Source organism: Crocodylus porosus, unplaced genomic scaffold, assembly GCF_001723895.1.
Source record: "Crocodylus porosus isolate Cpor-Errol unplaced genomic scaffold, CroPor_comp1, whole genome shotgun sequence".
Taxonomy (NCBI): Eukaryota; Metazoa; Chordata; order Crocodylia; family Crocodylidae; genus Crocodylus; species Crocodylus porosus.
In genome coordinates this window covers 44,376,117-44,397,715 of record NW_017728909.1, presented here as the reverse complement: position 1 = coordinate 44,397,715, position 21,599 = coordinate 44,376,117, and the positions used below count along the sequence as shown (strand labels likewise).

At 37.8% G+C, this 21,599-nt stretch overlaps 1 protein-coding gene across 1 annotated transcript in view; it reads right to left on the bottom strand.

Annotated features, from left to right (window-relative positions):
• The window catches only part of MAST4 (microtubule associated serine/threonine kinase family member 4), a 156,251-nt gene that overhangs the window by 10,932 nt on the left and 123,720 nt on the right, over positions 1-21,599 (bottom strand). Inside the window, exons 12-23 of the mRNA XM_019532171.1 lie at positions 21,065-21,273; positions 19,842-19,980; positions 18,733-18,865; positions 17,642-17,807; positions 14,151-14,252; positions 10,846-10,968; positions 10,469-10,581; positions 8,644-8,771; positions 8,268-8,500; positions 5,516-5,716; positions 2,940-3,187; positions 91-213 (exon numbers count right to left, since the gene is read on the bottom strand). Coding sequence (XP_019387716.1) covers positions 91-213; positions 2,940-3,187; positions 5,516-5,716; positions 8,268-8,500; positions 8,644-8,771; positions 10,469-10,581; positions 10,846-10,968; positions 14,151-14,252; positions 17,642-17,807; positions 18,733-18,865; positions 19,842-19,980; positions 21,065-21,273 — 1,918 coding nt within the window. The remainder of the gene's footprint in view (positions 1-90; positions 214-2,939; positions 3,188-5,515; positions 5,717-8,267; positions 8,501-8,643; positions 8,772-10,468; positions 10,582-10,845; positions 10,969-14,150; positions 14,253-17,641; positions 17,808-18,732; positions 18,866-19,841; positions 19,981-21,064; positions 21,274-21,599) is intronic.

The window sequence follows — 21,599 nt, the reverse complement described above, 5'->3', positions numbered from 1 at the left end:
GGAAAAGGAATTGGGAAAAGAAAAAGAAATCCCACCAGTGATGGTGTACAAAGCTGAAGTATAAAGTTGGTCTAAAAAGTAATATGGTACCTTTAGCAACAGCTCTATGACTTCAGTGTGAACAAGACCATGTACTGGTTCTCCATTGATATGAGTAATCAGATCTCCAGCCTTTAGTCCTGCTTGATAAGCTGGGCTTCCTTCTTCTACATTCTGGAGGTCAGGTAAAAAGAGAAAAGCTCTCATAAACAAAATGATTCTGGCTGCATACACAGTTTTGAAAAACCTGGGAGAAGTTGCCCAAGTTTATTCTCCTGGGTAAAGAGACTTGCCCAGAGGTGCATGTATAGACATTTGAATGCTGAGGCCCAGAAGAATGGAGAGCTTACAGTATTGACACTGTTCAGTCAAGGGTGGCCTGTGCATACATCTCAGCATGCTCTGCAGGCTCCCTTAATCTGCCTCATGACAGATTGCAGCAATGTATACAGAAGCCCTGATTGGCTGATCCAGACTACTCAGGGTCAGCCTGTTTCCCTGCAACCCAAAAGATTGTGAAGGGGCATGTTCTGCAACACACTGTCTCCCTCATATTGGGAGGGGGATGCTGGAGGACTATGTTTTCTTCTGAGCAAAGCCACCCCATGTATAGACACTTGTTCTCCCAGGAAAAAATCTCCCAAGAGTGATTTAAACCTGGTTGTTTATAGATTATTTTCCTCTTGATGCAGTCACACTCTTAGTCTAGTCTAGGAAAAAAAGCCTGAACATCTATACACTCATGACTTCTCCTGAAAGAGCTACAACTGAATGTCTGTATGAGGTCTTGGTAATCCTTATTCTGTCAGTAAGCACTCTCTGTTTTAATGTAATAACTATCTCTTTTTGACAATGACTTTTTGACACTGAAAACAGCATTAGAGATCTTGCAGGACATAAAAAAAAATCATCCTACTAATTCCATCTTAATATTAACTTGTAAACACTATAACACTTGTAGAGAAGTGTTACAGTTCTTCTGGGGTCTTTGCCTCATCTAAAGCTCACTGAAGCACTATGATTATTTCACTAACATAAAGGAGCTTCAGATGGGGCCAGCTGTTACAGAACAGGTGAACAACTGACTCAGACTGAGAATTCAGATAACTAAAGATAAGCGAAGTCCAAATCTGGAACATTTGTTTGAAAGAAAAGAAAGTTAATCATCCTTTATAGCATAGTGTAAAAAAAAACCCTCATCCTTCCCTATGGGCTAGATAAGCATCCTTGAGATGGTCTGCAGGCCAGACCAGGACTGACTCCCTAGGTCTTGGGTCCAGCCTGTGTGCCACATACAACATGAGCCAGGCCCTGGGTCCAGCACAGGGTGCATGCTGCCTAGAGTGTGCAAGCTGGATCAGCACTGCAGGCAGCCTGAACCCCAGAACCCAATGCAACACTAAGTCTAGCTCATGCACCACAAGCAACACATGCCCTGGGGGGCTGTATGCACAGCAAGGCCCTGGGCCAGCATGTGCTTCATGTGGTGTGTGGGGCTCAACTGGCTGTGCACACTGCATTTGTGCGTGCTCCATGTAGTGCCCTGCTGACTGGCCCCATGTGCCGGCTCTGACAGCTTCCACAGTGCACAGTTACTGAAGAGAGATTTAAAATTAGATCAACAGGTCGTTCAAGTCATTTCCTTAATTTTAAGTGTAATCTGCAGCCACTAAAGCCACGTCAATTCCATTACAAATCAACAACACCTGAAGGGCTAAATATTTGCAGTCCTTTTAAATTTTAAGGTAGTGTAGATTGAATATAATTTTTCTTAACTCCTTCAGCATACATGTGATTTGCACATGGCACTTCCACTGAAAACAAATAGGCTTCTTCAGAGAAGCTATGCTTTTACGTCCAAGTGGCCCAAGGACAGGCACAGTGGGGGTGGGGGGTAGCTGCATCAGCCTCAGTATCAAAGTCATATATTGCAGTCATTTAATATAAATGTTCAAAACCACAAGTAGCTGGCTACATTAAGGATCCCTACAAACCGTCACTGCAAAAAAATACAAGCTGCCAAATCTTTTTTAAGCTAATTGAAATTTTTCTTTTACAACAGAAAATAGTTCCTTTTCTAACGAAGTGAATGGGCTGACAAAAGATAAGGAACAATCACTACCCTGTCTACTGGCCTAACTTGGAACTGTAGAGACCAGAGAAAAATAAAAAAGAAATTCAGGACCAATAATATATTGATTAAATTTCATACTTTTTTCTGTCCATGAACAATAACTTGAAAGAAAACTACAATATCCCCAGATTGATTCTAAATTATTTGCCCAATTTTAAAGAAAATAATTGCTATTGTACAACTTAGATAAATGATACTAACAATTAAATAGCAAATACAAATATTCAATAACCAAGATTCAGTCAGTAATTTATACTAGCTGGATGAGTTCTATACTGCACCATTTAGGTACAGAAACAATACTGCATGATTAAAATGATTGATTGCAGTTACATGGTCACTTACTTATATAACCAACTGACACAGAACAAACTGCAAACTCTATAGCTGAGTGTACAAGTTGAAGTTCAATTCAAAAGTTCAAATGATTCATACTCAGCCAGGTGTTCAGACAGGATCTGTGCAAACAGTCTCAGAGTGGCTTTGAAGTGGGGGTGACTGACTGTTGCTGTTGCATAGCGCACAGCAGCTCTTATGCATGATCCTACAGGGGACGCTATTGTAACAAAGTTGCTCTAACTTTAAACTTGCTTCTCCCAGGGTCAAAGTTGGTGCGTTTCATGTTGAGCATACAACTGATCATAATGGCCACCGCTGAGATAATGGGTACCTTGCCTATGAACCATTATCTAATGCAGTCTGAAATCTAACTGCAAAACTTAGTTTTCAGCTCTGGTATTAAGGCATTGAGGAGAATTATTCTTACCCAAACAATATGGTGCACTGTGTAGATATCACTGTCTCCCACATAGACTCTGATTGCTCGGATTGTGAAGCCATACTTTTTTCCTGAACTGTGAATTACTATAGGTTGATGAGGACTTGCAGCAGCAATTGAGGATTCGCGACTAGGAGATGAATCTCTGGAAGATGAAGGATCTGAAGAAAGGGAATGAGGGGACATAGGACTTCCCAAAGGAGAAATGCCAAACACATCTGGAACAGATGATCTTCCTGTTGGAGCACATTTTGATTAAATCACATGACCTCAAAACACTGAAAATACCTAATATTAATAAACAAGTTAAAATCTTATAACAGAAAATGTGCTAAATTTTGTCTAAATTGCTAAAAACTAGCTTCCAGGCAAACAAAACCCTCACTCCTTTGTAGCAACATAAATATGATACTTGGAAGATATCTATCAAAATATTTTTTGCTTTTACCTTTTATTTAATATTAAGCACTCCTTAAAAGTTTGAAAATACAATTTTATCTTGGAGTTTATTTTTATTTACATCACATGCCTTATGTGATGGCTATTCTTGGGATATAAGCTGTTTTTATGATAGTAGAAAATATTTCCTGAAGACGGGAAGAAGAAAAAATCCTTGTATCCTTTTCCAACAGCATGCAGAAAGGGAATTACATCAACTGCGTTAGCATATGTATCTCCCAGATGCATACTTCCACTTGATAATGTCTATCAGCAATACAGAAAGCTTTCAATACAGATAATTTGGGTTGGGCTCTAACTTTTATGATGACCACTGTAAAACCAGTCATTTTAATTCCCACTTAAAAAAGTAATTTAACATTGTCTTAACAAACCACTATTATTTTCAGTCTGCTACTTCAGATAAGTTGAGTCTAAACCAAGAAACCTTTGCTGGCAGAGGAACACTGGTTAAGGGTTTTTAGAGGCAACTCTATGCTGGCAAAAGTTCATGTGTAGTCACAGCATACCTTCAGATAGGTACATTTGCAACTAAACAGAATATTTCATTTGCTGAACAGATCTATCTTATCAGCTGTATTAGAAGAAAGCATTTTTTTGCTACATCTGTAGTACAGCATAACTATAGAGACAAAAGTTTTATACATTGGCAGTGCCTCAGCTTGGATTTCATAGAATAATATTCCAATTAAAAGAAAAGTGTGATTTTATTCTTTTGAGTAGTAAAGTCAGTCTGCCTCATCTTTGGGCTATCAAATTCTTTTTATGAGAAGTTAAAGAACGTCCAACCAACAACTAGAGTACAACCAATCACAGGACTTGCTGCGCTGAATGCTAACTGACTGCAAATTACCTTGGCAACTTGCTTCCTAATCTGCTTTAACATTTAATTTACCCTGTTTACACATAGAATGCATTGCAACCTTGCTACCAGCAAAAATACTGAATCATGGCCTTACTGGTACAGGACTCTAGCAAGAAAACATCCATACTCTTCAGACAAAGATCTTATTTGGATAGATGGCAATAATAAGGGGTAAACCTGAAAGCATGTGTGGGGTATTCCTGATTTTTAATCCCAGCTATGACCCCAGCAAGGTATGTCATGCACTCTTCATTTGGTCTTCTCCTTGTAAAATGCAGGTACCTTCTCTTCTCTCACACATGTTGTAAGGATTATAGTTAACGTTTGCACTCTACTATGCAACATCACAAGTATTCTTTTTACTGCCAATAAGTGAATTTCCAGGCATTCAAACACCAGCAAAGTCTCCCTCCTTTCACTCAGACTCACTATTTTCATCCTGAATTGCTCTACTATTTACGACCAATTAGTGGTTTGGCTGTTTACCCAGATTCTTTACTTTTCTGGAAAATGGGGAGAGAAGAAATGAACTGGTGCTTGAGTAAATCTTTGCAATCATGGTGGATGGGTTGGCTTTGCTTTCCTCTGGGGATTTGTATACAAATACCATACTTTTGTACATGCATTTTTACAACTATGTGAACAGGATAGATGGGAGTCCTTTATGTGCATTCTTTGCCATTTCCAATGTAAGCAAGCACAATACTTCAGCAAGTACACAATACATCTTTAATCGGATGACAGATTACTGCCTTAATCTGATGACAATGTGCTTTCCTGAAGTTATTGCCAAAACCATCTTCCCTATTTGCAGAGCATGTGCCATATGCATGAGGCTAATTAGAGATCATGCCTAGAACAGATGTATCCATGCTTCAGAATTGAGAACCTTGCTCTGCAACTTCAGAAGAGTTAAGAATTTAAGCGTTACCTACTGCAGAGAGGAGACAGCTGTCAGTATGGATCTGGACTCTGGACCCTCCAAAAGTAAGGGGAGTTTCAGATCAGATTTCACTTTTTCTCTAGTTTAATGATTAAATATTCAATTGGTGACACAGAAGTTATTTTTCCTTGCTTCTGGCATGCAAGCCAAACCAAAACATGGAACAACCCCCCACAATTAATTTTGACAACAACTCAAGCTTGCAGGTTAAAAATGACTGAGACAGAGTCCATTCCAGACTCTCAAAGTGCAATAGAGTATTCAGGAATAATGACATACTACAAGATTCATCCCTACCTCCTGGGATCATGAGGGACAAAGCACTGGCAGAGAGGGACTTTGTGACTTTTCCTGAGATTTTCTTTTTCTCTGAGCTTTCTAATCGCTGACGAGCCATGTGAGAAGCAGTTTCGCTGGACGGCTTTGAGGAATTATCTGTACTGTCCACACTCTCAATTCTTGCATTTATCTGATCTAAGTGCTCTGAAAAACTGCCAACTGTACAAAGAAGAAGGGATAAACACATTGAGGGAAACTGGGGGGGGTGAGGGAGGAGAAACAATACAGTTGTAAGATGGAATTTTTCTCTCTGCCAACAAGTTCATATAATGTTAGAGGAAAATTAAAAGCAAATGGAAAAGAGCAGAGATTTCATCAAGATTAACAAGGTAAGGAGAAGGACTAGGGACTGAGATGGGTTTGCATCAATGGCATAATTAGAAATATAAATAAAATCTGTTACATGTTTTGTAGATCAGCAACATACATTTAGAAGACTTAGCTGAGCATATTTTGCAAGTGAATACCCACTTAAGTCAATAGGGCTAGGGACAGACATTACACATAAACCGGTTTAATTGATCACAAACTGGTTTAAACCTGTAATGGAGCAGATGTTCAGGGCACAGAAACCAGTCTGAAAATGGCTGAAGCCAGTTTGAGATGAACCTGGTTGAATGTAGTATCAAACTTAACCGATTTGGGTCATACCGGTTTTAAGAGTTTTGACAAAACAAAATGGAACGGTGCTTTCAAAATGAATTGAAACTCGAAACGAAACACCATTCCATTGAAACGTTGAAAAGGAAGTCACAGTGCAACGATGCTGTTTTGCACAGCCCTACCGTGCAGTTACAAAGTGATTTCACCTAGCCAGGTTAGACTAGCCTGCAAAGATTGAATCAATTCAGGCTCAGGCTTTTTGAATGCCTGTCCCTAGCCAAGTAGATTTAACTGTGAATGTGACTCTACACATCTCTCTACCAGTTTTTCTGCTTTCTCTTCCCCTTCCCCCCACCCTGGGGGAAAAAAAACAACACTTCACGTGCAAGCACTAAGTGTGCATTATTCCATTTTAAAATTTGTATTTTCACTTTTTTCTTCACCCAGAACATGAGTAGTACCTGACTCATCAGTATAGTGATACTCCGCATGATTTATGATACAATAATATCATCAGGGACGCTACTAAAGGCGGAGAGCAGAAAAGCACTTAAAGAAATAAAAATGTGAAAGACCTCATATCAGCTGACTCATCTGCTGGAGACCTGTTCAAATGTTCAGTAATATTTCAGGAAGGTTTTGTGACCTTATGGGATAGACAAGAATGGTTTATCTATTTTCCTTAAAGGGATAGCAAAAAGAAGCCAATAATTCCTTCAGATCACAGAATATCCTACTGGCCAGCATTTTGTAGAATAAACAGAAGTTATTTTCTAATTTAGCTGGTATTGGCATAAACAAGGGAACAAAAGAAAGCAAGCAGATGCTTTGAATTATGCCTAAGTACTGGTGTGCTCATTACTATAATCACAACACATCCCTGACCATGATCTCACAAGTGCATACATATACACATACACACCTGCCCCTCCCAATGGTCCTAATAACCATGCTTTAACTTCTGAAGCTTCATTACAAGGAAGAGCAACTGTTAAAAATGTTTACATATGGAAAAACATTGTGATATGGAAAAAATGTGGAGGGAACAAAGTTGAATCTGCACAAATAAAAGATATGGAGGAAAAATGGTTTATAGAAGCTAGGAAGTAGAAGGAGCTCAGAATCTGGTAGTCTGATGACACTTAAAGGGTGGACACTAAATTTGAGATAATCCTATACCACAGTGGTTCTCACCCTTTTTAAACTCAAGACAACCTTTGTTAGACTCAAAGCACTCCATGACCAAATAGACAATATTCAATAATGAGGATCAGGACATAGGAGGGTAGATATCTGCCTAAGGTTCCCGCTATAGTCAACAGGAAAGGAATATGGATCCAGCTGTGTCTAAAATCACTACTACCTTCTCCAACAATTAAAGCAAACAGCTTTCTCATGAAAGATTTATAATACCTAGTAGGATTCTGAGGGCATGCTGTGGAACCCCAAGTCATGTATACACATGTTCATTTTTGGTGGGTGAAGGGAATACAAAGAAAATATATTCAACCGTAATTAGACATAGTGTACTCTGTGTAACTCTCTATTAGATATAAAGCTAGTCTGATTTCCACATGGAAAGGACAGCCTTACCAAGTTTGAAAGACAGACTGATTTAATGAATTAAAAATATTATTGGGCAGCAATGTTTAAAAAACAGCTATGGAGATCAATCAGGAAAAAAGATTAATGATTGCAATTGTGGTATTCTTAGAAATTGCAGGATTGAATACACAAGTGATCAGAGTGCCCTATATATCCACAGAACCAGGGCAACATGGACATAGGCTGCATAAGTCTCCTGGTACTTTGCTGCCACCTGACTGGATGGGTCTAGTCAAGGGCCAAAAGGCAGTCCATCTCCCTGGACCATTCGTCATTTTATTTATCTACAAATGTCCCAACAGGGGTGATGGAGTAATGCCAGATTTTGACATTTGCTGCAGTACTTGCATCTTTCCAGTAGGCACTAATATGAACACTTATCACTCTGAACATCTTGGGATGATGTACTTTAAGTCAGGTCAGAACTGTGGGATGAGAAAGCTAAATACAGAATGTACATTGGCTTCCTAACATAACTGCCAGTAAATTAGAGGAACCTTACCTGACAATGTCGAGCTGCTGATGGTACTGGCTGGAGTGGTGACCTCCAGCTCATCTTGACCATGTTCCTCATTTGCAAATGTAGCCTTTTCTTGCTGTTCTCGGGATTCTCCCAAGTAAGTGGTTTCATCTTGATCTGCTTCAGCTGATATGGCCAGTTTTGGAAGAAAACCTGAACCGTGTTGCTGTCTGGTACTTTCAGTATCCGAGGAGTTGGATGTAGACAGCTGTTGCCTGAATTCAAAATAGCATTTGCACAATTCATATTTGAAGTCTTTCTACAGAACAATACTAGTGAAGGCAAACAGTAGTGAAGCTGGCTTGCCACCACCAAGGAAGTGTAACTTGGCCTGTCTTTGCCAACTGCTCCTACTTACGTTTCAGAATATTCTGAACTCCAGCTTAAAGATTCCACAGAGGGCAAGGCTGCATTTTTTGTTTTCTCTCCTGTGTCTTCCTTTTCTTCATTTTGATTTTGACTTACTCGGTCTATGCTACTAAAAACCTATTGCATAAAAAAGCAATACATTACTGACACATTTGATAAAAAAAGATTTTCAGGAAAATCTCTCATACAGGACTCCGTATGCTCTAAATGTTTATGCAGTACCCTAGAGCTTCAACTTCAAGTATCACAAGCCTTTTCGAATTTCTAGGAGTTTGTGTTCTTAGGGTGCTTTTCAATTCTGTTTTCTTGGCTCCTCAGCTACAGGGTCATAATAGAGAGATGTTATTCATGAATTCAGCTGCTTCTCTCCCCAGTCCACTGTATCAACTATGAGCCTGCAAACAAAATCTGTAGGTGCTTAAGGGGTTTTAGGTCAAAGAATCAATGCACCATTTAGATTACTTCTTAACCATGAAGTCAATCAAAAAAGGCCTACTAATTTAATGGCCACCAGTCAAGTGTGGAAAGCAGAAAAATGAATTTGAATCGAGTGTGAAGATGAGGATAAATTACTTGGGTTAAAGATTTAGAAAAAATAAATTCTCATCACAAAATGCAGCTGTTTGTTTAGCTGACAAACTGTCTATAGAGACTGTCAGCCTCCGAGTCACAGCTACTGTTACATACAATAACAAAATGGTGACTTTCAAGATATTGAGCTACTCCTGTGGGTTTATTTCTTTGGAAAGGATATAAACCATCTCCAAAGAGCCAGAACCATTCTTCGCTGTCTGAATCAGCCATGCTGCTGAGTCAAGACAGCATTCGCATTGAACAAAACCAGCAAGTCCTCCAATTCCTTCCTCCACATTAGAGCAGTCTGTCAGAGGGAGCATTACAGAGCACAGGCTTACAAAAGTATATATCAGGATAGGTGATTTTTAAACTACCTTTCCTTTTACTGACTAAGATTCTAGTTAATCTTTTTTAAAACAGTTTTTCAGGAAGCCTTACAGTAACAATTTATATTAATAGGAATTTTTTGACAATCATTGCTGGTTACCATTTAGGATTAAAAGCCTGTTTTATTAGACATTTGTTTTCTCAGCCCGTTATAACTTCCTGATTTTTCCTGCACATTTTCCAAAGGTTGCCATCAACCTCTAATTGTCAAGTCCTAATATTCCCTCTCTCACTCTTACTATCTCATCTTCTCTGGACTCCCGAGTTTGCCACCAATTTGTCACATCCAAAATGCAACCCTCAATCTGCATATCTCTGTAAAAACGTGGAGAAAATTTCCCTCTACCCATCACCCACATTTTTCTTTTTGTATACCCCATCTAATAGTTCATCTCAGCCTTAGCTCTTAAGATTATAAACTCATCCGAGACAAAACTTTTTTCTATGCAGTTGCCTTTAAGGCACCTTAACACTGCTAGAGCAAAATACAACACCCTCCACCCCCTAAAAAACTGATAGGGAAGTGTCCTTCAGGATTTAATAGAAAGAAATCTTTCTAAAGCATCTTTTGAAATATACTACATTTTCTACAGGAGAGCTTACTAACTTTACAGAAAGGCTATATTTACTATTACATTCTGTAAGATCCTAGAGTGACTGAAACAGAATCCTTATTACATTTGGATTGAACACTACTGGTTTCATTCTTATTAAACCCCACTGAATTGCACCATAATTAAATAATGTGTCAACCCTTCCCTTGCACAAATCGGTCCTTTTCAAACCCCAAAAGTAATAGAGCATGTTTGTGTACATACTGCATACTAAACAAACACAAAGCCTTTACTTACTTTTGAAAATCTATGGGAACAGGAGGAAAACTGCCTTATCTCCAAATTAAAATCTTCATCATTTGTATCATCTTCTTCTTCAGTTTCCATATGGTGATATTTCTCAGAACGAGCTACAGAAAAGGGAAATAAATGTTTTGAACTTATCACAGAATACTGGATGCCAAGATTTAATGTTAATTAAAAGGGTAATTTTATTTTTAAAGATTAGCTTTTCTAAAATGTCAGGTTGGCAGTGAGATCCTGAAGCTTCCAATGGTTCTGATAAGGAGGATTTTCAGTGCACAGCAAGTAAAAGAAAGAATCAAAAGACAATTAATAATTATATAATTTCCTCCTCAAATTAAATAATTAGTTTTGTATAACATAATACATACTGTCAAAATAACTCGTGTCATCTTCAGATTCCAGCTGTGGAATGAATTCTGCTTTCTGTCTCAGCAGACTATTCCAGTCTAGGCTACGAAAGAACTGGTGCTGTTTTACTTCATATGCACCACCTGAGGGAGCCAGAGAAAAACCATCTGAGTGATTTCTAAACAAAAAATCTTCTGTTAATTCAAAGCTAACTCCTTGTTAAAGGAATATACTAATTAGCATGGGAAAGCACAGGCAACATTGCAGTCTAGTATGTCAATGATGAAAAGTCTGTTTCTGCTATCACAGATGAATACATTTCTTCAATACCTTTGTGTTACAGGATTATGTTTTGTGGGGGGGGGGGGCTTTGTATTTCCATTACTTCTACCAACAAAGCTAATTACTACCTATCGAATATATATTAGGCTGAAACTTGGCACACAGTATTGTTTGCCAAGATGTAGATCTCTACTACATATATCTTGCAACAAATAGAGGATATTTTAACTTCAGAATTCCTTTGGTCTAATATGGTTAACTATTAAGAAGTCTTTTTTGGAATTTATAGAACACCACCACACAATTCCACTAGACTTTCAGTATAAGTGAGCTTCCTATGAATTACTCTCTACTTAGCATGCATTTCAAATAAAATTAATCTCTTTCTGATTTAGGAACAGACATAAAACTCGCTTTGCAATACTGGGAAAGGACAGAAATTCCAAAGTAATGTACTGAGAAACAACGATTATTTTGAATAACAAATGGATCAGTAAAAGATGCACCTTTTTTTATAACCTTTTTCATTTTTCTCTCCCAAAATTACTTTTTAAAAAGTCATAACCTCCATTACATTCATTTTAATACTTGATAACTCCCACTCCCGCCCCCCCATAATGCCTGTTTAAAAACTGGGATTTGGGAAAGAAATGGAAACAATAAGATAATTTCAGGACTGACTGTCTTGGTTGTGAAGAAAGGAGGTCAAAGAATGTTAAGTAGAGATGGATTGACTCATTTCTATACCAAAAATTTACCTCCAACGAATATCATGAAAAATTTACAAAAGCATATCCCTACCTGTATCCCTGAAATAAAGCCCAAAACAGGTCTAACTCTATGAAACCCGCTCATAAGAAGAGAGGCAATCAGATGTGAAGTTCCCAACTTAGATCATTTTGTGTCATGTTTTAACATTATTGAGAGGCATTTCTTATATTTCTCTCATTTTCCATCTTCTATGGAAAGGTTTCAGATTATCTATTCATTTCCTTCCACCTTGACTAAGCCTTTCCAGTCTCTTGGGTAAATGTGCAATTACATATTTTCATGGAACATTATTCAGCAGCTAAACATGTATTAAATGCATAGGGCTAGCATTCAAAATGTGTGTCAAAGCCAGGTGATAAACTGCAGCCTTTCCCAGGACTCCTGTGGGACCCATCACGCTGCAGCCACTGTTTTTGTGAGCTGCTTTTGACATGCAATAGCTTAGGTTTAGTTTTTAAATATCCCTCTGTGCTTCACGTGCAGTTGCAGGATTCCCCTCTTCAGATTGTCAAGTCTTAAGAGACCAAGAATAGTTGAAGAAATAAACCAGTAAATAAATTGAGCAGATGTTACATGTGGAGGCACTGACCATTACAGCATTTATGCCTAATTCAAGCCAATTCACTACTCAACGAGGCACAGAATCTACCAGTGACTGTCTCTCTCTTTCATGGAATAGTGACTTGGCCATAAACACTATACTTATTGTGAAGAAGGATTGTGCGATGAAATGACAGTATCTGAAATAAGGACATTAAAAGGAATAGAGTGCAATGCTAATTCTAACTTTTCAGACTCTTACTTAGAGGAATGCTCCTTGTATGGGACGGTCCACAGCTATGCTGTCCCAGGAGGAAGCATATGGAGGAACTAAGAGTCATAATTCCTTTGCTGCTCCAACTTTGCTCATTGGGGATGTATTATAAGCACAGAATGGCGGCAATCCTCAGTACATCACACCCCTCGCTAGCAGCTGCACCAGAGGCGGGGAGCAGAGGAGGCACACAAGATTTCAACTTTGGCCCACTCAGCCACCCACCTATTTGCAGAGTGATAGGAATGGAGCCTCTATTCTTATTTGTACTTTAACTCCCCCCATACCAGGACCCAAGATTGGAGAAGCTCTAATGTGGACACAAAAGAACCAGGATTTGGGTCATGTTCTTAGTCACCTGCATGGTTGTGTTAGGACCAGTCTCAATATAGCCCTTAGTATTAGATTTAAAATTTCCCTCTATAAAAATGCATATCAACAATGGGCAAAGAGACGCATCCTCTACTATAATCATGGGGCTACTTTGTATCATGATAACCAGTACCATCACATTATTCACTTGTGTTCCCAAGGCTATCTCCAGTCATCTGTTGTTCTGATCTTATACTCAGACTGCAAGCTGTATGGGGGCAGGAGCTGTTTGTTCGTTTGTATGACACCTAACAAAACAGGTCCCGGCCTGTAACTGGGGCTAACTGACACATGCTATGACACTACAAATACTAAATCATTAAATAAATGGTATTCTCCACTCCTGCCTGTCACTCAAAGTCTGCATTTAACGTCATGTGCCAACTTCTTTACTTAGAATGAGTTGAGAGTAGTGCTGAGGAGAGCTAGAAAGCCCACAGAGCAAAAGCAAGCAGTTCTCTTGGCACTGTTCTCCATTTATTTCCTTTAACCTTGTGTGCTTTCTATTTTATTCTTTTTCATTCAAAGGCAATAGCATTGAATGAAAGTGATAACAGAAATCATAATCCAACCTCAGGCAGTCTTTTGTGAGTAATTAGTTCAAGTACTAGCTAATCACCCTCCAGTCTGAAGAAGCTAATTTGCCAGGGCACAGAATTGATGTCAGGAAGTGGTTATTTTGATTTACTTCACTCAACTTCCACATTTAAGTTACTTAACAGTCCTTTGTTTCTGTGTGGGTAACAGTTCCTGGCACTAGACACACTGCCTTCAAGAGAAACTTCTGTTTTATTTATTGAGACAAGATAAAGGGAGACAATGCAAGCTTCATGAGAATAGTGCAAGATGACAAAAACCACATTGTTAAAATGTTACCCTACTGTACTGCTGCTCTGAATCAGCAAAAAAGCAAACCAAACCAGCAAAATGCACTCTTGCTATAATGAGTTGCCATCATGTTGTACACATTGACAGATGTTTCCTGGGCAAAGCAAAACAAACAAAAAAAGCAAACAAAAACCTCATCGTGTTCAATGTAGAAGCTATTTCTAGCATATTAGCAAAATTAAAAACATTGCCCCAGACCTGTTCCCAATCTCTCCAGAGGATTTTGCCTGAGCAGTAGAGTAATCAGATCCTGAGCATCTGGAGGAGGTGCTTCATCCTTTTCAGGCCAGTTGATCTCATCTAGCAGAAAAGAAAGTCATTTGTATTATTTATTTTTGCCCAGTACCACCAAAGGACACTGTTTATTCTTGGTACAGCACCTTTTCAGTCGTATTACACAGAACAGTAGTTAAGCTGTATTTTATTTGTAGCAAAAAAACCTTTCAACTCAAATGCAATACAACCCTCTTCTAAACTAAACCATACAATAATCATGATGTTTATCTGTGATGTAGCAAGCCTTAGCCCCAAACAGCACTTCACAGCAAGAAGCAGTACTGCTTTAGTCCTGGCTGGTGTTTACAGAACACTACGGCTGAAGCACACTCTATGCACTGTTTCTCTGAACAATCATTATGCTTTAAATCCTAGTCCTGTTCCTTGGGAACTACTGATAAGACAGATACAATTGGCCTGATCCTGCAGCCATTGCTTACATCTGTAATCCTTTACTAATGCCCTAAGAGCTTCATTGAAGTCATTACTCACATGACTGAGGTCTGTGGGATTCAACACTAGATTTGACAAGATACAAGCCAATGTAGTTGTTTTTCTATGTCTTTTTCATTAAAAATACCCTATCAATTTATTGCCACTAACCTGCCTATTACAAAAGCCATGTCCACACCCTGGTTAGTTAGACCTAAGCTTTGTAGTCGTGCTCTTGGATTCCATAAAAGACAGCCTGGAAATATGGCTAAAACTTTATTTAAATTACATAATGGAAATCTGCAAAATGCTTCAGTAGGAAAAGGAGCACTACAATAAGCAAAGTAAACTATAGGTACATAGAGACGAAACAATTATACCGACTTAAGGGGGGGGGGGACTTGGGGCATTTATACACATACGATTTCATGCTGCAATGTGGCGGAGATCTGGCACACTGGAGCAGACTTGGATTAATGGAGTCTACTTTGCATGTGACCTGACACTCACCGCACTGTGTCGCTTTCAGTTGTATAAGCAGCAAAATGCATGTCAGCATTGTGAAAATGGTGGCGGCATGCTTTTGAACTAAAACACCTTTGATGCATTTTAGTTCAAAAGCAGACTGCCACCATTTTCTGTGCACTGACGCACATTTTGCCACTTATACAACTACATGTGCTGCGTGAGTATCAAGTCACCACTTTTTAATTCAGGTAATTTGTTCAGTCTGTCCATGTCATATGATGTTTATGTCTGTATGATGCAGAATGAATGCTGCACCTCCATAACTGGTACCTCATTGCTTCTTTTATAAACACACTGAACAGGTTCTCTGGGAGAAGCTAGAGGGCAAGAGATAATTGGGACTTCAAGCACCTGAGGACTTATGGGAAGCAGTTTGGGACCATATGTAAACTGTATTATTTACTTTTTTCAATTAAACTTAGGTGTGATAGTCCTCCAGCTTTCCCACAATGGGACTGTAGCCATAACAGTGTCAACGGGAGTTTTCCCATCAATTCCAATGTGATTGAGATTTCATCCACAGAGAAAAGATCATAAATCTCTTTCAGGGATCATGAATGACTGGTGCCTCCCAAGACTGGCAGAGCAACATTTGTAGTTGGCAGTGAGCAGGGACTGCCCACAGATGCCAGCAGTGATGGCGGTGGAAGGGGTGGCGAGCAGCAAGTGGGGACCACCTGCAGACGCCAGTGATGACATCAGCAGCAAGGTGGGGAGGAGGTGGCAAGGGCGAGTGGTGACTGCCCTCAAAAGCCAGCAACAGCTTCGGCGGCAGCCAATCTCAGGGGGGGCATGTGCCCCCCTTACACTTCACCTATGTCAGGGATTTGAGTCTATAACAATTCCCATGACAGCTGAAAACCAGAGGAACCGTGCATTTCAGGACCTCTCTTTGCCAGAACAATTATTTTCTTTTAAGTATTACCAGTAAAAATGACTGCAGTAAATTAATTACAATTAAAAAGAAAAGAAAAAAACAACAGGGAATGTCAAAATCAAGTTAAAAGAACAAACAAAAATCACAACAGTGTGGAAAATGTGACCAAACTTACACATACTCCTGTAAATAATCAATGCAAAGACCTAGGGAGTACTTATATGCCTAAAGTTATTCATATGCATCTGCTGGATCAGTGAATACATTTTAACATGTGGCAATTTAAATTAAAAAAATAAGGTAATGTGGAAAATAACATTGCCAAAGTGCATATTTTTAAATGTGGTCATTAATATTAGCTGAAATTTGTGGCAAAATAGTTTGCCTAAAGAGGCATATATATATACACCCATATACACTTGCATGTCTGGAAATGCAATAAAAACATGAGTTATTTCCATGTTTGTTTGCCTGCAGATTTTAATGCAGTTTAAAATAAAACATGAATATGCATTGCAGCCGTAAGGCATCAAGAATAAAGCTAGCATTTGCTGATTGTGTTAATTAAACAGTTGATTCCCCTTGCCACTCAGGCCTTGGTGTATCACATCAGAAAACAGCATGGTTCTAAATCCATAAACAGCTAGGGTATTGTATAAAGAGGTCACATACTGCAGGCAACCCACAAATCCACTTCATTAAAGTTTACAAACATGTCTGGCTTAAAAAGTCAAAGATAGTGAACTCCAATATGATGCTAGAACATTGCCTCACAAGACAAATGTGATTTCCCTCCCATTTTAGATGGTGGTTTTTCTAAGCATAATGTAAAATGGACTGGGGAACATTCAGTAACAGAGGTGTCATTCTGGTAAACTTTTGGCATAAACAGTGGCCATCTACTTCAATGCATCTGGGAAATTTATGGAAACAGCAGGTAGGATAGTAAGAGATTCTGTTTAATTATCATTTAGTTTTGCCACTAGCTGCATAACAATACTTAGGGTCAGCTTGCAGGTTAAGATCTAAAGGTTATTGAATTTTAAATGAAAGAAGAACAGCTGTTACAGAAATAACAGTATCCTATAACAACCACCAAAGAAATCATTAACAATCTGTGAATTGAATTTGTTTCCTTCTCTTTTCCATTATTTATTATTCGGGAGACATTTGTTTTAGGGTTTACTACATTTTTGTTAATTTCTTCATTGTGCCACTAGGCATTTTCTCATTTACGCAAATGAATTCCACATTAACCTTTTCTTCTCTGGTACAATTCTTTATTAGATACTGGAAAAGACCATCTCATAGTCAATTAGACTGTCGAACCATTAATAATTCTTTTCTTTCTACCTACACCATTATAACATTTTAAATACACTAGTAATTTTATAAACAAATTCAGTTTTAAATCCAAATTCTATTCCTTTCATTTGGATGATATACCCTATATCACTGTGATTTTTTATTATTAGTTTTGACAGAAACTAATTTAAAATGCTAGCTTAGTAGGAAATTCTTAAATATTTTTTTTCAACATTAAATGAATTGTTTCAACAGGCTGCATGATATTTACCACTGATTACTTGTCCAAATAGCTCTTCCGGTGTATCTCCAAAGAATGGCACACACCCAACAAGAAATTCATAAAGAATGATTCCCATGGCCCACCAGTCCACAGGTTTGCCATAACCCTGCCTTAGTATCACTTCTGGTGCTATATATTCTGGTGTGCCACAAACCTAGAAATTAGAAAAAATATTTATAACAAAGTCTAATATTACTAGTCATTGAGTTTAAATTTCCCATTAATTCTCTGCATTTAACAATACCTTATAAAACCATAAAGAAACGTAAATTTTGAGCAAATGAAGCTGTGATGGCCCAAGAAATATGTGAGGGGGAAGAATTTTTGTGGGTGCTAACTTTTATTGGACCAACTTCATGGTTTGGATAAACTTAGCTAAGTTTTAGGGCATCACACTACCCTTTCTTATGTCTTAATTTTTTGCCTTAAATTTTGTGGAATGGTTTACACTGTTCAGCTTGTAATTCATCTGATGTTTTCTAATGCTGTATAGAGCAAAACCATTCAAATGTAGGTATGAGAAATGTATTTTACAGAAAATACTTTTATAAAGGTAGATTGGTCTGTAAACCCAGGAGTTAATTATAGGAATTATTTTGTTTACTCTACATCTATTTCTATTTTTACATAAAAATTGTGATGGTTTTACCTTAAGTAACTTTTACAGTGAACAGATTGTGGGCAAATGGTAATGAGGCATGCTTAAAGGGAAATGGGCCATAGCTGAGATTTTAGCACCCGCGATTGTACAATGCATCATGAGTTCTGCAAGTACTCTGCTGAGACCCCTGAATTCCTTATAAAAACAGTTCTCCATTTGTCTCTCTCACATCCTCACTTGCACACAATTAGATCGTTCATCTTATTAATAGGCCATAATGTGTGTGTGTTGGGAGGGGGGAGCAGGGGACTTGGAATGATGTGTACCACATCAATAAAAGATTATTCTTAAACAGGTATCTGAAAGACCATTGCAGAAATAATAATGGCTTAATGTAATATTATGTTATATCCCATTGGTAAATATGTATTTATGTAATCTTTTAGTGTAACAGTAAAAAAAAAAAAAAGTACCTTACCTGTTTGTCAAGAAACTCTCTAGCATCCTTCTCAATGTGTCCCTCATAAAGATTGGTAGTCAGGCTCATTAGTCCTACCTTAGAAAGCCCAAAGTCTGTAAGCTTTATATGTCCCATGGATGTTACCAATAAACTATAAATTAGAAGGACGCTAAGTTACTAATGACATGATTTGATTCAACATTGCATTTATATTTATTAGTCACAACACTATAATAGTATTGCAAAACAGCATTGCAAAACTATACATGCATCCTGTGGAGCTGTCAAATACTGATACATAAATAATAATTATTGGATTTATACAAACTGCTTATCCCTCCTAGTACGTTTAACTTCTTTTAAAATATCCTAAGAGGAAAAATTATGAGGCTGCAAAGAAGAATGATGTAGCATGTTTTGGACAATAGCAAGCATTCTGGAATACGTTAAAATAGATTCTGATTAAAAAATGAAAACAAGATAGGTGTGAGCATTTTCTATCTTGAACTGTGTCACTTACTTTAGGAGGGGAAGAATAAAAAGATAGATAATCGATGCTACACTGGTAATGGGCAAACTACCAGGTGGGTATTTGGATTCAAACACAGATGGAATTCATATGCATTTCTAAAAAGGTGACAAGCAAAACTTTAGTAGAAGAAACAGCAGGTACAGTCTTTATTTCAGCCACCTGTGGTAATGTAATTCATGCTTACAGAAGGCATGAAGTATTACATTCCCCAAACACTGCCAGAATATGACAGAAGGGTGAGATTTCCCATTTAACATTGACCTCATATTTCTCATGTTTTGCATTGCAGAGAGACCTTGCTCTCATTGACCAGATCTTATTATCTTTCACTTCAGCCTCCAGAAATACATATATTACTCCTAAGCTCTTTTTACAGCCTCTTGCAACTGAAAGGATAGTTAAGAAACATTCTTTAAAATTATAGATATAAAAACTGCTACTCAAATGAGAGCAAACTTATATAAAAATTCTGAATATATTTGACAACACTCACAATAAAAAAAACGAATTTCCTAAAAAGCAAATTATATTGTTTATATTTTCTCTGGCTACTTTTCATACAAAATGTCATTGTGGTTATATTTTATGTACATACTTGTCTGGTTTCAAATCCCTGTGTACAATTCCATAATTATGGAGATACTCCAAGGCTAAAACAGTTTCTGCAAAGTACATCCTTGCCATGTCTACGGGTAAAGGACCCATATTCTTCATCAAGGTAGCACAGTCTCCACCTGCATAAACATAACACATATTCCAGACAGTATTTTAAGGTATGCGGAAATAAGAAAACATGCTGCAAATGTAGGCACGTGTTGATTTCTAGGAATTAGTGCTTCTTCTGTAAGGAGAGCAAACATTTACTCTATACCATCAAACCAACTGTGCGCTCAAACATGTATTTTTGCTTTTGCACAGCTACTTCCTGAACCATTTCATTTTAAGTTCACTATGTAAAATATTCTTTTATAAGCTGGTATGGGTTTTGTTTTACTTTGTTCTTTTTTCCTGAAAGAACAGACATTAGATACTAGTGTTGAGCAAGCATAAAGATATGACATGAAACTATCCTATACACCGAATATGTTCTCAAGCATGTTTTTTTTCTGCTTATTTTTGGTTTGCTAACTTAATCCTATTATGATTTTGTCTATCAATTTAGGTAACTATGTGGCCCGCATTCACCCTGGTATATCTGAATGCCACTGACCATATCTGATAGGTTTATCTTTATGATAGCTCTCTGATATAGGTATATATCATTATGTCCATCTCACAGATGGGTTGAGACAGAGATTAATTACAAACACAAATGGATGTCTGTGGTGGAGACTAATATGAATCCAGGTATCTTTGATTCATTTCTCCCTATTGCTCTACATACTGAAAAGGTTCCTTCCACAGTGTGTAAAAGACTCTTAAAAAGGTATCTTAAGCTCATTTCTGCAGATCATTTCCAGATACAGCCAAACCAATTAGCAAAAATTTCAAGCAAACAAAATTTCATAACTTTGTCATAATTTGCAGCCCTGTTTCTGATGCTAGGACATTTATGACTACAAACCATAACTAACTTATTCAAAGAACATTTATTTCCCTTTATAGTTGTAGTATGAGCTTTTTACAGGCAATCACTACGAGATAATGACTGGGAATGAAGCCATCTCATTGCTGGATTTAGATCCTAAGTGTATATTGCCAGCATGCAGAGTACACACAGAGGGGCCTTTTGTAATGTAAATACTGTGGGGGTTGATTTTTCTTTCTTGATGCTTAAAAACCCTCTTCTTCCCCCTGTAAAGAGAACAAACATTCTACCTTCCACATACTCCATGACCATACACAAATGGCGTCTAGTTTCAAAAGAGCAGTACATGCTGACGACAAATGGATTTTCTGCAAATGTCAGAATATCACGCTCAACAAAGGCCTGCTGAATCTGGTTTCGGAGAATGAGATTCTGTTTGTTAATCTTCTTCATGGCAAATCTCTGTCTGGTTTCTTTATGCCGCACAAAATAAACCGCACTGAAAGGGTAAAAACAACAGGAGTTAAAAAAAAGAGAGATGGTGAACAGAAGTACATTATACTAAATATATAAAAAGAACATTATTGACAAATCTTTCTATTTTAGTATGTATCCAATATTCTGTATTGTTTCATACCCAAGACGAAGATTCAGTTAAAGCATTTACCACATATCTTTAAAGAAAAAATAAAAACCAACTTCCTAAACAAACAGAGCAAAAGCTCCCAGCTCAAATAGATATTGGGTGTTTACATTAACAGACTTGTGTAGAAAAATAGTTGTGGCACAACAGAATAATTCTGACAAATACCTGTTCTTGAAGTA